Source organism: Rhagoletis zephyria, unplaced genomic scaffold, assembly GCF_001687245.7.
Source record: "Rhagoletis zephyria isolate East Lansing unplaced genomic scaffold, Rhagoletis_zephyria_1.1 Rzeph_scaffold_00974, whole genome shotgun sequence".
NCBI lineage: Eukaryota > Metazoa > Arthropoda > Insecta > Diptera > Tephritidae > Rhagoletis > Rhagoletis zephyria.
Window position 1 is genome coordinate 31,723 of NW_016158058.1, and position 16,414 is coordinate 48,136.

At 34.4% G+C, this 16,414-nt stretch overlaps 1 protein-coding gene across 2 annotated transcripts in view; it reads right to left on the reverse strand.

Moving 5' to 3' along the window:
• The window catches only part of Ppcs (phosphopantothenoylcysteine synthetase), a 51,666-nt gene that overhangs the window by 8,266 nt on the left and 26,986 nt on the right, over positions 1-16,414 (reverse strand). For both annotated transcript variants that reach the window (XM_017615181.1, XM_017615180.1), the window contains exons 4-5: positions 8,681-8,866; positions 3,947-4,084 (exon numbers count right to left, since the gene is read on the reverse strand). In XM_017615181.1, coding sequence (XP_017470670.1) covers positions 3,947-4,084; positions 8,681-8,866 — 324 coding nt within the window. The remainder of the gene's footprint in view (positions 1-3,946; positions 4,085-8,680; positions 8,867-16,414) is intronic.

Below are 16,414 nucleotides of genomic sequence, written 5' to 3' on the forward strand. Positions count from 1 at the left end.
GTAGGAGTTACGGTGTGGTGAATTTAGGTGTGGTGGATTCAGGTGTGGTAAGTTAAGTTATGGTGAGAAAGTTGAGGTGTGGTGAATTAAGGTGTGGTGAATTTTGGTGTGGTGAGTTGAGGTGAGTTAAGGTGTGGTGAGAAAGTTGAGGTGTGGTGAATTAAGGGTGGTGGATTTAGGTGTGGTGGATTTAGGTGCGGGGGTTAAGGTGTGGCGAGTTGAGGTGTGGTGAATTTAGGTGTGGGGAGCTAAAGTGTGGTGAATTAATGTGTGGTGAGCTCAGGTGGAGTAAGTTTTTAAGTTAAGATGAGTTAAAGTTAAGCGGTTATGATTTTTATCCTTATCTTCATCTTCATCTTCATCTTCATCTTCATCTTCATCTTCATCTTCATCTTCATCTTCATCTTCATCTTCATCTTCATCTTCATCTTCATCTTCATCTTCATCTTCATCTTCATCTTCATCTTCATCTTCATCTTCACCTTCATCTTCATATCCACCTTCGTTTGTATTTAGGTTTCTTTACTTTTATTCTAATCTTTGCCTTTATCCCTTTCTTCTTCTACATATTCAACTTTACCTTCTTCCTTGCATGAATCTTAATCTTCGTAAATCTGATTTCTAAACTGCTGCTTAGCAGATTTCTTTAATTCAGTATCAATATTAAAGCAATGTCATTGATGCCACATAAAGTGATATCATGTCATGTGGGGAAATTGGGTGTGGTGGTTTGCGATGTGGTGGAATTGGGTGTGGGAGTTACGGCGCTGTGAATTCAGGTGTGGTGGGCTTAAGAGGTGCGGTGAGTTTAGGTGTGGTGAATTTAGGTGTGGGGAGTTAAGAAAAAATTGCCTGCACATCAGCATCAAAATACCTTTCTAATGATATATAATTGTTTATACCTTAGAAGTATAGTTTAGCCGTAAAAGGGGTGTAAAGGAAACATGATTGCCTATTTATATAATGATGATATCTGTGTGTAGCTGAGTGCGCAAAGATGCTTGCCACAACTTGTTAATATCCAGAGATGGTCAGAGTTCAAATGCCGCTGTGGCAACATGCAAACAAAATTTTTTTTTTTTTTGTATTTATCTTGATTATTCACGTCACGGATGCTCTTTCAGAACGAACGCGGTCATTTTAATATGCGCGTAATTGAATTGAATATTTGTCAATATAAAGTACTTTCGTTGACGTTTATAGTAAGATCAATTATGTTCCTGATTGATTTGAATATTTTTCCCCTCAGTGTATGAAACACCGATTATTTTTTCTAATTTTACGCAAAACTAATAGACAAAATTTGCGAAATTTTTTTTTGCATTGATAATAAAATTATTCTTTTTTATTTTTCGTTTTTTTTTTCCAAATTTTAGAAGTTTTCTTGGGACTTGTATGGATTCTTTTGGGACTTTTCGATGTTGCTAATGTTTTTATTTTGTTTTTTTTACCTTTCGGTAAACTTCACGTTCTGCAGTAAATTTTAACCATTACTTTAATGATGCCTTAATATAAAACCGAAGAGTTATCGGTTATTAGGCTCGCTATTTCATTTATGTTTGCTCAAAAAATATGCAAAAATAGATAAGTTGCCAAGCGATCTTTAGTTTACTTGAAACTGATTTTTTCGCTTGAATACGCTTTGATTCTGCACTTCACATATGCTTTTTATATTAGTAAAAATCAACAAAAATCGAAAACTTGGAACCTAACGAGTAATATATAGAAGGCACGTCTCCACTTGAATAAGCTTTCAAATGTTCATTTCATGATAAAAATATTTATATCATGGTTCAGTTTGAATAATTTTTCTTTATTGTTTAAACTAATTTAACTAATAAATATTTTGGTGAACTTCATGTAATGAAAAAGGGTAAGCCTTTTGTAGGCGCAGTGGCGTAACGTAAATAGTACATATTTATTTTGACGTAGAATACGTCTTACGTTTCGATATGGAGGCTATGCTCAAATGTTGTAGTTGTAACGCTTATTGCATGAGAACTAATGAAGCGATTTCAAAGAAAAGGGTGGCGTTTCATAGATAAATTTCTAAACCTTCCCTGCAGGGAAAGCTACTAGTTGTGAACTAGAATTCTACCAGTTTGCGTTTCAGCCCAACTAGTTCACGTTCTATCCTTTTTCAATGTTAGCGACTGGTATTTTTAGCATTGCGATGTCCTACGAGATGTCAATTGCCAGGCTATGCATCAGCATCTACTAGTAGAAATACTAGTAGCATCATACTAGTTGATGAGATAGTCTGCCAATTCATACCCCGTGAAAAGCATTAGTATGCCTTTTTGATCGCGGCGCTCCAACAGTCGCAATGGCTGACAGAGCAAAGCACTCGCGTGGTATGCCTGAGGTACCAGGTTCAAGCCCTGGCGCAGGGAAAACTTTTTTATTTATTTTTTTTATAATATTTCTTTTATTTATATTTCTTATTTAGGTTTTTTTTTTGTTATTCTTAAAATATGTATATTTTATTCATCTATTTTTTATGGCACATTGTTGTTGTTTCTTTTTTTTTGTAATGCAACTAGATTTTTAAGTTTGTTATTTATATTTAAATTGAAATAATTATTCCTACTTACATTGATCTAACTTTAAAAATCTTAACCATCTCCAAGCGGCCTCGAACCTGCGATCCCAGAACCAGAAGCACCCTGCAGTGAAAAGCCAAACCAGTTAGAAAAAATACTAGTTCATTAACTAGTATGTGCCTACCAGTTCGCCAATTTCGAAAAACTTAGGCGATCAGCGACACCTGCCTTTGAATTGCCAAAGCCAAAAATTGAACGCAATTAATCGCTTTTCTTACAAATGTCGGCTGTGCCGTCACGTGAAGACTACTGGTTCCGGTTCTGGTTCTGGTCCTGGTTCTGGGATCGCAGGTTCGAGGATTATTCCGTGAGGCAAATATCGGCACATTCCGACCGAAAAATTACACTGAAATTGGCACAACGTCGAAACCGGTTTGTCTCCAAACCGAATTTCACAAGGGATGATGGAAAATCGTTCCACATTACATCATACTCCTACCCTGTCGGAAACACCAACAACGAAAATGAGAATAACGGCACATTCAACAATTAATTGTAAGAAAAATATTTTCTAATAAAAAAAAATCATTATAATTGTCAATAGCATTTTCAGTCTTGATAATTTATCAAGAAAATAGATTTAAACTTCTGTGCTAGAACTGGGAGTTCTTGATAAAAAATCAAAAATTGACAAATTATAAAAGTATTGAATTTATTAAGTCACAGAAAAGGGTATATACACATTTATTGTGAAATATAGCAGTTTTACTCAATCTATTTTTTTTTCTCAATGAAGATGTGAAGATTTTGGTAGTGAAGATTTGGTAACTTTTGGTAACTTTTCTTAAGAGATTTTGGTAGAAAAAAATGTTGGCGAGTGGCAACCATGTGTCGAAGCTGCCCAGCTCTGCTTTACAGTCTCTAATTTTTCCAATTGATCAGATTACTCTCTGAGTATCTAGTATCTAACTGCTCACGACTGGTAATTTATTTATACGGGCCGAATTGTGTGTACTTAATTTTAAGGCAAGAAAACAACCGACTTCAATTCTCGTATAAAATGTTATTCTTCACAAAACAATTATCGGAACTAAACCGAACTAATAATGGACCACCCTTGAGGGTACCGATAAAAAAAAAAATATTTAAGGCCGTCGAAAATTATCCGGTAATAAAATCCACGAATTGATGACCTCCACCTTTTTTGAAGTCGGTTAAAAGTACGTTAATCTCTTAACCTCATTTTTTTTTTTTTTTTGTAAACAATAAAAACGGCAAAAATATGGAAACAATCGTGGCGTGAAACGGAAACAATCCATTAACTAGTATATTATGTAATTGAATATTCCGCGACAATTAAATAAATTAACCGGTGGGTGGTTAGTGCTGCTTGTGATACTTACCAAGTCGGCAACAATGGGCTCCTCGATTTCAAGTCCTTGCAGCGCTTGTTCTCTACTCAGGTGCACCTCGTAGGACATAGTTGGTGTAACGAAGACGACACGATGTTTGCGCGACTGTAAAACATTCGCAATAACCATCTGGGGGAGGGCGAGAAAATATGAAAATAGAAAATACAAATAGAGATACTTATGTATGTAGAGTGGAATACAAAAAAAAAAAATATGAGCGACGCTTAAGTAGCTAAGTGCACTTGTTAATTTGTAGAAAGGTACCTAGACAGTTGTTTAAGTGCAATGTTGTTTTGTTGGCGCGAAAAAAAAGTAAATACACAATGTATGTACAACAACATATTGTACATGCATATTCATGTATGTACATTAAGACGTATCACGAAAAGAAAGTTTAGCGTGTGCCAGTCTTTTGAATAAATATACACTCCGCGAAATTCAATTAAAGGCGCCTAATTTCTCTTCAAAAACCGTGAATTTAAACCGCGAGAATGTTTTTTTTTTATTAGTTTAGACCACTTATTTCATTTACAGTTAACAACTAAAAAAAGTTGCTTACATATCCAATTACGAGCTCACAATGCAATTTAAAAGCGAAATTCTAAACTCCAGCTACGAAATTCAATCAAAGGCATTATTAAAAATGGTTTAGAAAACTAAAAAAAAATGTCAGAAAATGCTTATGCTAATAATGAGTCCATCCTCCAGATTTATTTATAACTTCAAAAATGCGGTTCGGCATCGAAAAGATCACTTTTTGGAACTCCGAATGCGGAATTTTGTACCACTCTTCAGTTACGGTGCTACGCAGCTGTTCTATCGACTGAAACTTTCGTCCTCCAGCGTATACTCGACGAGAAAGATTGCCCCACATGTTCTCAATCGGATTTAGGTCTGGAGATCGTGATGGCCACTCTAAAACAGGAATTTCCTTCTCTCGAAGCCAACTACGGGTGGCACGTGATGCGTGTATTGCAGCATTATCTTGCTGAAATGTCGCATTTGTGTCCGGTAGATCTTCCATAAAGTTAATCAAAACTTCGTCCAAAAGATTTATGTAGTCCTCCGAGTTCATACGTCCTGAAATTTTGCAGATTGGAGTCCTTTTGTAGTGGCTGAAACCAGCCCAAACCATCAAAGTACCTCCTCCAAAGTTTCGTTTGGTGGAAAAGCGCTCAGAGCCCCTCAAATCATGCCAATAGTAATTAAAACCGTCGGGTCCATCAAGGTTAAATTTTTTCTCGTCAGAAAATATAATATTTTTCCACTCCTCGGTCCATGACATGTGCTGTTTTGCAAAGGCTAATCTAGCTGTTTTGTGGGATTCATTCAATGCCGGTTTGGATTTCATTTTTCTCCAAACTAAGCGATCGCTGCTGGCTAAAATTTGTTGCACACGACGTTTACATACTGGTAAGTTAAGGTCTGATACAATTTTGGAAGCCGTTGCGTTTCTTTCCAGCCCAGCGCGAATAATAGCGGATTTTTGCCGAGGAGAGCATTTTTGATTATTTTTATTCGACCGATTAGTATTATAATTCTTTTTTAACTTAATCGCGTTATCTATTGCTGTAGCAGACCGACCCAATTTAGCCGCGATTTGCCGATTGGACATGCCTGTGTCCTTGTAAGCAAGGATCTGAGCAAGTTCCGCGGTTGTGAGCGTTTTTCCTTTTCCCATGCTTAATTTTTGAAAAAACACACGCGTATAAAGATTCAAAAGCTTTAAAAAATACTTAAACTTCAAAATGGCATCAAAAGAAAAACGATCTCGTTCTCAATTAACTTTTTCTGAAACTCAGAAACGACTACCTTTAATTGAATTTCGTAGGAGAATCAGCCACTAAACGGAAAATTTCACAAATACTTAGAAAAGAAGTACGATATTGGCATATTTTATGTGCCAGAATAAATAGAGGTTTAAAGACTTAAGACCAGAGCAAAAAGAGTGTGGCGTAATCGTTGCAACAAATATTAATGGTAGAAGTGCAAATGCCTTTAATAAAATTTCGAGGAGTGTATGTATGTCGAGAAAAAATTTTGTGTGTAAATTTTTTTATATACACTTTTTTGAGAGCTTTAAATTTATAGTATAAAAATAAAAATCTAAGGATAGCAATTCCGAAATTAGTGAAGGTTTTGAATTAAAACGGTTTTGAAGGCCAAAACGGTTTAATGGCCAATCATAGTCCTGAGCGAGACCTTTTCAGTGACATACCTTAAGATTTAAAAAATCGGATATAAAATAAGAAAGTTATAGCAAAAAAACGCGATTTAGCGGTTTTTAGCGGGTGCCTAAAAATATTTTTTACACCCAAAATTTTCTCTCGACAAAGTGTTGCAATAAAACTGACACACGTTAAACTTTTTTTAATTTCATATTTCGTGATACGTCTTAATGTATGTATAAAAAATTTAAAAAATAATTGATGTTTGCATATACAAAGCCAGGCCACAGGCTTCGATGCACGTGATTGCGACAGTTTCAGAAGTAAATACATACATACATATCGTCGTTTAAAGTACAAAACCGCGTATCACCAAAATGCAAAACCGCGTATGTGAGGTTGCAAAAGTTATTTTCTAGAGACTTAAAACCCCTCATATCATATTCAAAATGGTTCTCTTTTTTATAAGGCAATCGCATTTCTGGCAAGTATATTTCAGGACGAATGGATAAGGATTGACCCAAGAGCTTGTTGAGCAAATCCAATTTTTGGCAGCAGCAAATGTCAGTTACGCGGTTTTGTACTTTAAGCGACGATATGTAAATACATGGCGTGTGAAAAATGTGGATTTTCAAAACATGCCTATCTAGTATGTACATAAACTCATATTCATACCTACATTTGTACACAAAAAATGAAGGTCACGAGTGCAAAAAAGGGAAATTGTAAAAAATAGTTTTGTAAATAAATAAACTAAAACACAAAAAAAAAATATGTTGGCATTGAAATCCCACTAGACTTGGGTGACAATTTTACTGCAAACGCAGTTAGTTCGCATTTCTCATGCAAACGAACGACACTTAAACTTAGAGGCTGCTATAAATTAAGTAGTTTAGTATATATTTTCCCCGTTTTGTGTCTGTCACACGAAACATTCACATAGCACCTAAATATTTCATGGAAGTCGTTTTTTTTTGTTTGTTGAATTTATGGAATATGAAGAAATACATAGGCAGATTCTAAACAAAAATTCTAAAATAAATATCTTTCATGTCTGTTTTTGGTTTCTGGCACAGTGACTCAAACAAATTACCACGTGTTGATTTTTTTTTAATATTCGTAATGTTTTTTGAGCAAAATTTTTTGGTTATTTTTCCATAAAAATGCCGTCAGTTACAAACTTTATACAAATTTTAGGAAATTTCAACAAATTTTCATTAAAACGCAAGTTTCAACAGGCTAAAAAATCGCGTTGATTTTTAAGAATTTTTTTTTGCAGACTGCTTTTGCGTTTTTTTTTTTTTATAACAAATGCAATTTACAAAGTCTGGCGTTGATTTTTTTTTTAATTTTGTTGCTAATGTTCTCCCGCATTTTATTTCAAAATAAATTTATGCTTATACATAGGTATAGCAGGAAGTGCATAAATCCGTCACAAAACAAAATCTCAAATATCAATAGTCAGCTCAGCGAGCGCTGAGCAACGCCCTTGGATGCAAGGTGGCAAAATCCTTCTGGTCAGATCGGGGACGGTCTGGGAAGCTCTTGAGACTAAGCGAGTTACTGGTGCCGTAAGGCTGAACATCATCGATGACCCTTACTGCACCAGCTGCATGGAGGATGATGAAGTGGCATCTTCATCTCAATACCTGCTGTTCTGGTGCCCTGCCTTTGCGAGCCTAAGGTTTAAGCACCTTGGGACGCACTTTTCTCCCACTCCGATGAGCTGTCGAGAATGGACATCAGTCGACTGAAGAGCTTCGGTGTGAACACGGAGCGTTTCTCTTACAAGAAGTCATAGGTGTCGTCATTCTCCCTTACCTTCCCGCTATTTTCTACCCCTGCGTCCTTTTCACTCCCTGCTCTTAATGGGCATCACAATGGACAGCACAGTCGCGTTTAAGTGGGCCTCCATCTACGGAAGCAGCCTGATAACCAAATATAACCTAACCTATGACGCTTCATTAAGCACTAAAGCATCAATAAATTGACCTTTCCTCTATATTGATATGTACATATGTATATAAATATACAATTACTTATTATTATAAAGAGTCCTTATTATTATCCCAGTTAGCTAAGTTCAAGCAAAACTTCCTACAAAGTTAGCATATTTAAAAACACATAGCACAACCAAAGCACCGCCAACAAAGCAAATACTATAGTTAAATGTTAATGAAACCTAGAAGGAGAGCTTTATTGCGCTGTGAAAATTTGGCGTGTTAGTAGCCTGTTTAGCTGTTGTGCTCGACCGCTCGACCGCTCGACCAACCATCATTACCAAGCAGGCAGACCGACCACCAAGCCAACAGAGTACAGGCCACAAATGCAAATATTGATATTTTAAATTGCACAACACAATGAACTGCATATACTGTTTGTTGTTTGTGTGTGTTGTGTAGCGGAATTGTTAAAGCCAACTATAGAAATGCTAATGATTGGTATTGGCAAAGAATGCCGTAAAGGAAAAGCATATTAACATATTGTAAATATAGTACAATACATATTTGAGGCTGCCTTACTTAATACAATTTCAAGTGCACGTGTACTCACTCACCTTATGATTGTATTTGTATAAACTATCGCGCGCCTTGGTAATCAATAAATTCTCGTCAGTTTCCAATTTGAATGAGACAACAAATGCATGCGGCACCCAAAGGCTTGCCAATGGTGCTAACATTTTTGGCACCAACTGCAGCGAAATCGTCGGAGCACCTTGACCGGACTGGATTTTGTGAGTGGGCTGCAAATAGGGTGGAAATTAAAATGAAAGGAATTAAAGAGACTTCTTACGAAAATTAAGCAATAATTTACTAGTAGCAAATACGTTGAATGACATTGATTCAACTCATAAAATAGCTTATGCAAATATTAGCAATCATCAGTGCTGTAAAATTCAAGTACAACTACAGTCATAAATTCTCAGTATTTAAATACGACTAAATGCCAAATATAATTATTATTCGCTCCTACATAGTTACGGTGACCATTTGTACCGATTTTGGCGGCGCAGTACAGATTTTGAGAAAATTGTTACGCTGAATATGTTTTAAAAGCTGGGCAGAAGAAGTGTCCCGATTTTTTATATTTGTACCGATAAAATCCCGATTTTCAGTGTTTTCTTTTTAAAACCCTTTGCGCACCGATGCTACTTATAGGCAATACTGACATTTTGAATTATAAATTTTGTTTTTTTTGGATTATATTTTTATAAAGGTTTGTTTTAGTTTATACTTTAGAATGTTGTGAAGGCAAAAAGCTGAACCTCTTGCCACAATTATATAACCAATTAGTTTTCAGCACCTTTTCGCTGTGACCACTTGTGTAATATAAAGTTGTTCTGGAACATTAAAAACACATACACAAATACACATAATACCTAAATTATTATTTTTTAACAAAACGGCTAGTTTATAAAATATAATAAGTTAAATGAAATAACAAATTGAAGCCTTGACAAATGTTTTCGGTTTTTGTTAGGAAACTTTGTAAATAATTATAAGCCAAATTTTATAACGGTCAAACCAAAAATCATAACGTTCAAATTGTATACCAGTTCACATTTAAGGATTAACGAATAATAATACGCGGTCAAAAACGTTTTAGCCCCACCCAACACAATTCGGTCTTCAAAGGTTAATTTATTAGCAGTCTTCCTTTACTGAGGCCCGAAAACCACACTTAGCATCCCAACTTTCTGTGAACTTTGATTGTGTTTTATTCTGTCAAACTGGGACCCTCATCATTCTTGCTTAAATTTTTTAACGTTTTTTATAATTATTTGTTAAGTTTGTTGTCTTGTTTTTATCAAACCATCTAATTTGAACTTAGTGAAATTATAGAAACTGTATTAAAAGTTGATGTGTGTTTTTATTTTAAAACCAAAATTATATGTTCGGATTCGATACTTTAGAAATGTCGTGATTTCTGGCCACCGCATACATAAATAGAATTTTTTATTATTGGAAAAATGAGTCTAAAACTATATCGTCGTTATCAATGCAATTCTTTTTCTATGATCTTTTCAATGTTTGCCTCTATTTCTAATACGCTTTATTTGTATCTCTTTTTTTCTTTATTTTTAGTTTTATTATATCCGTTTCACTAGCGGGGCAAATGCAGCGTTATTTAAAAAAATAATTGCATAAATTTGGTACTAATTTTTGCTAACTAATTACCGAACTCTCTATCTAAAAAATGTTTTAAACTTGTTTTTACTGTTAATCGATTTATTGTAATTTTTGGTCGTAAGTTCATAACAACATAACCATTTTCACTTTAGGAAAACTATATAAAAAACAACCGATTTATCCGATTTTTTCTTAATGTCAAAATTGTAATTTCGNTAACCATTTTCACTTTAGGAAAACTATATAAAAAACAACCGATTTATCCGATTTTTTCTTAATGTCAAAATTTTAAATTGGTTTTTTTTTCAAATTGCAATTTTTCGAATAACTCGAAACCGGCTCTGGAAAAAGGCGAATAATCGACCATCCTAATACATAGTACATATGAAGGTACGTTACTTATACGCCATGGTGACCTTAGAACTACTCTTATTATATACTAGTCATTCATAAGCAGTCATGAAGAAATTTATTACCGGCCTACATATGTACATATGTATGTAAATATATGGCTTATGTCTTCCGCGCTTTTGTATGTACATCGTTTGCCGTTGCACACAAAAAACTATTCCAGCGACTAGGGGACGACATTGTATTTTTGTAAAACAAACCATACATACACATTAAATTTTGTTCCACTTATTCGCGATTCATAAATAAAATAAAAGCAAAGCAGTCATTGACTTGTCGAACGAAGATGTATGGTTAAAGAGAAATTCAAATGATTATAGTAGCAAAAAATATCAAAACTCAGACTAATAGCTCGATTCAGTAATTTAAACTTTTTCATATATTTTTCCGTAAAAAACACTGTGACAAGAATTTGTCACTAAAACAGAATAGAGCCGTAAATATAAGTATAAAAGTGTGTGCCCTTATAGAATGTCATTTCTGTTTAAGGTAGCCATTTGTATCCCTTACCATGCTAAACTGCAAACGGCAACAGTCATTTGAATGATTAACATTTGGCCTTGACGTCCTTACGGCGTACCTTATTTTAGTCTACCTATTTTATCATATTATTTTTCTTGCTTTTACCATTTTTTTTTTGCAATCTAAATTTGGATTGTCCCTCTCCTTGTTGATTGACACAAGCGCACCGTAATATGCGTTTTAATTAGCCAACGAACCGTTTTAATTAGCCAACGAACCGTAAAAAAATTCGAAGGACAAAATACATAGAATAGCAAGACAATATAAAAATCACAAAAAAAAACGCAGTAAAGTGTAACTCATTCATAAACCGCCAACGCTATGGCGCACGACTTTGTTGCGTCTATAACCTTAAAAAAGCCTTCATTGCCCTAAAAAAAGTTACTACAAGCACACTACAAAATTATTTAGTAAACGAGGAAAAGAAAAACATAAAATTTATCCCATTTCAGATGCGTAATATTATAGTGTGAGTAGAGCAGAACAGGAGTATACGAGTACATATGTATGTATGTACATTGTCTTGACCAATTAGTGTGGTTTTAATGTAAAAATACAACTGNAATATAAGTATAAAAGTGTGTGCCCTTATAGAATGTCATTTCTGTTTAAGCTAGCCATTTGTATCCCTGCCCTGCTAAACTGCAAACGGCAACAGTAATTATTTAATTTATGAATGCCAAAGTCATTTCAATGATTAACATTTGGCCTTGACGTCCTTACGGCGTACTTTATTTTAGTATACCTATTTTATCATTTTATTTTTCTTGCTTTTACCATTTTTTTTTTTACAATCTCAATTTGGATTGTCCCTCTCCTTGTTGATTGACACAAGCGCACCGCACCGTAATTACGTACTAGTTAATATGCGTTTTAATTAGCCAACGAACCGTAAAAAAATTCGAAGGACAAAATACATAGAAGAGCAAGACAATATAAAAAACACAAAAAAAAACGCAGTAAAGTGTAACTCATTCATAAACCGCCAACGTTATGGCGCACGACTTTGTTGCATCTATAACGTTAAAAGCCTTCATTGCCCTAAAAAAGTTACTACAAGCACACTACAAAATTATTTAGTAAACGAGGAAAAGAAAAACATAAAATTGATCCCATTTCACATGCGTAATATTATAGTGTGAGTAGAGCAGAACAGGAGTATACGAGTATGTATGTATGTATATTGTCTTGACCAATTAGTGTAGTTTTAATGTAATAATAAAACTACTATTTACTCACACAATATGTATTGATTTTAGCAAATTATGATTTTATTAATAAATTTCCAAACCTTCCGAAATTCCTTAGCCTTACTCGAACTAGAGGGAATTGCGTACCCCCATTCGCGCTGTATGAATAATTGCCACATAATTGCCGCAGAAGCTTTGTCATAAATGTCATTTATTATTATTTTGACATAACCATGATATGCACTTAATATTGAATGAAAATCCTTGTGACATAGAAGCATTAACATATTTATAAAGGAATACATATGAAGTATGGTAGGAAACAAAAAATCAATTTTGTGTACTTATGACTACCGTAAAAAAATATTTTGTCCCAATTCAGTGTCATTCGTGTATTCGTTGGAGCTTTTCTTGTCACAAAATTTAGAGCGGAGCCCCTTTCTTCATTAAATAAATGGGGACATGTTCATAGTCAAAATAAAATCTACACTTAAATTAATTGCAGGTTTTTGACATAATTTTTAATCGAAAATCTGTCAAAAAAGCTGCTACTATCTTTATAAACGACTTTATTTTAACTACGAATATGCTCGTTTGAGTTCAACTTAAGAGAACTTGTATAAGAATAAAAATAAAAACGCAGTCAACTTTTTCCTAATAATGGCATTTTAATTAAAATTTTTGGGAACTTTTTAAGGTAGTTGAAAGTTCATTTGAATAGCTCAGCTAGTATGTTTCGATAAATTTTGGTCTGGATGGCACCATGGAAATGGTTTTTTCTTCTGTCATGATTTTGGACTTTCTTTCAAAGATTTTTGTTTAATACGTGGCTATTCGCAATTCTTATACATAATTTTTTCAATATAGAACAATCTTAAGGGGTTAGAGCATTAAAATTGGGACTTTACTTTTTCACATGCATTTTTGGACCACCCTAATGTGCAATGCCTGCAAAATGGGAGCAAATTATTTACCTCCAAAAATACCCGTATGAGACTAGTTTCTTCTATAAATGCGCAACTGTACCCGATTGAGACTTACCCTGGAATACTTTCTTTAGAGGTTCGTCGTACAATTTTTTGAGGAAATATTTTAATATATTCATAAAAAAAAAATCCATTTCCCTCATTGTATGTATTCAGGTGAAAGTACACACGTTTTCAATAAATAACAAATTTAAGCGTTGCATACATTCTTCTACACATACATAGTTATGAAATTGAAAAGCGGAAAGAGGAAAGCACAAACATTTTGCAGAAAAGTAAAATAAATGTTGACGACTTTGAGCTGCAAGCAATTTAGGTATTCGAAAGCANATAAATTTCCAAACCTTCCGAAATTCCTTAGCCTTACTCGAACTAGAGGGCATTGCATACTCATTCGCGCCGTATGAATTCGCATAATTGCCACAGAAGCTTTGTCATAAATGTCATTTATTATTATTTTGACATAAACATGATATGCATTTAATATTGAATGAAAATCCTTGTGACATAGGAGCATTAACATATTTATAAAGGTATTCACACATACATACATATGAAGTATGATAGGAAAAAAAAATTAATTTTGTGTACTTATGACTACCGTAAAAAAATATTTTGTCTCAATTCGGTGTCATTCGTGTATTCGTTGGAGCTTTTCTTGTCACAAAATTTAGAGCGGAGCCCCTTTCTTCATTGAATAACTGGGGACATGTTCATAGTCAAAATAAAATCTACACTAAAATTAATTGGAGGTTTTTGACATAAATTTTAATGGAATATCTGTAAAAGAAAAGCTGCTACTATCTTTATAATCGACTTTATTTTAACTACGAATATGCTCGTTTGAGTTCAACTTAAGAGAACTTGTATAAGAATAAAAATAAAAACGCAGTCAACTTTTTCCTCATAACGGCATTTTAATTAAAATTTTTGGGAACTTTTTATGTTTCGATAAATTTTGGTCTGGATGGCACCATGGAAATGGTTTTTTCTTCTGTCATGATTTTGGACTTTCTTTCAACGATTTTTGTTTAATACGTGGCTATTCGCAATTTTTATACATAATTTTTTCAATATAGAACAATCTTAAGGGGTTAGAGCATTAAAATTGGGACTTTACTTTTTCCACACGCAAAAAGGAGCAAATTATTTACCTCCAAAAATACCCGTATGAGACTAGTTTCTTCTATAAATGCGCAACTGTACCCGATTGAGACTTACCCCGGAATACTTTCTTTAGAGGTTCGTCGTATAATTTTTTGAGCAAATATTTTAATATATTCATAAAAAAAATTCCATTTCCCTCATTGTATGTTTTCAAGTGAATGTACACACGTTTTCAATAAATAACAAATTTAAGCGTGCATACGTATTTACACATACATAGTTATGAAATTGAAAAGCGGAAAGAGGAAAGCACAAACATTTTACAGAAAAGGAAAATAAATGTTGACGACTTTGAGCTGCAAGCAATTTAGTTATTCGAAAGCCATTTGATTAATTTGTGCTGCCAGATGTAAAATGGAGGGTTAAAATGACAAGGTGGAGTATAAATTATAATTGAATACTAAAACAGTGGGATGCGCTTTTATTTTATTTTTTATTTTCGCCAAAGGTATAAATGAATTGTACCAAATGCATGGTAAAAATCCAAATAATATTTTGGAGCTTACACTTGTACTAAGTGTTTGGCCGAGCCCCCTTCCAATTTTTGATGTAGTACGACGCCTTGATGTTGTTACACAAATGGAGCGATTTGGAGTTTTATGCCGCCTCCGAACGGCAAATGAATTTTATGAGTTTTTTCAAGGCAAAAATACACTCGCGGAGGGTTGTCATTGCCTGCCGAGTGGTGACCAGGTCCTAGTGAGTGGTGGATGTGCACTGCGACCGACAATCACTACGCTAAATTTTCATAATCAAAATTCTGTAAATGAGCAACAGTGGGCCTAAAGGTAAACAACATGGAATAGTAACAGATTTGTAGCTAATTCCACGGTAATCGATGCTTAATGAAATGAAGATAAATTNAATGAATTTTATGAGTTTTTTCAAGGCAAAAATACACTCGCGGAGGGTTGCCATTGCCTGCCGAGGGGTGACCAGGTCCTAGTGAGTGGTGGATGCGAACTGCGATCGACAATCACTACGCTAAATTTTCATAATCAAAATTCTCTAAATGAGCAACAGTGGGCCTAAAGCTAAAAACAACATGGAATAGTAACAGATATATAGCTAATTCCACGGTAATCGATGCCTAATGAAATGAAGATAAATANGTGGTGACCAGGTCCTAGTGAGTGGTGGATGTGCACTGCGACCGACAATCACTACGCTAAATTTTCATAATCAAAATTCTGTAAATGAGCAACAGTGGGCCTAAAGGTAAACAACATGGAATAGTAACAGATTTGTAGCTAATTCCACGGTAATCGATGCTTAATGAAATGAAGATAAATTAATCCAGCTTTCAATGCTGAAACATAAAATTTTGTAATTGAACCACAATCAGCNCGACAATCACTACGCTAAATTTTCATAATCAAAATTCTCTAAATGAGCAACAGTGGGCCTAAAGCTAAAAACAACATGGAATAGTAACAGATATATAGCTAATTCCACGGTAATCGATGCCTAATGAAATGAAGATAAATAAATCCAGCTTTCAATGCTGAAACATAACATTTTGTAATTGAACCACAATCAGCTATTTTTATACCCGAGCGCACTTGTGCACAACGGTATTATAACTTTGTTCACATAACGGTTGTTTGTACCAGGCAAAACGAATCGAAATAGATATAAGCAAATGTATACATAATCGATTAAGCGGTGACTGTCTGTCCGTCCGTCCGTCCATCTGCCCGTCCGTCTGTGCACACGATAACTCTAGTAAAAATTGAGATATCTTAACGAAACTTTGTACGTGCACTTCTTTCGAACGTAGGACAGAAGGTATTGAAAATGGGCAAAATCGGATAATAACCACGCCCACATCCAATATAAGGGTAATTTGGAGAAATACGAAATCTTCGATAAATCAGTAAATATT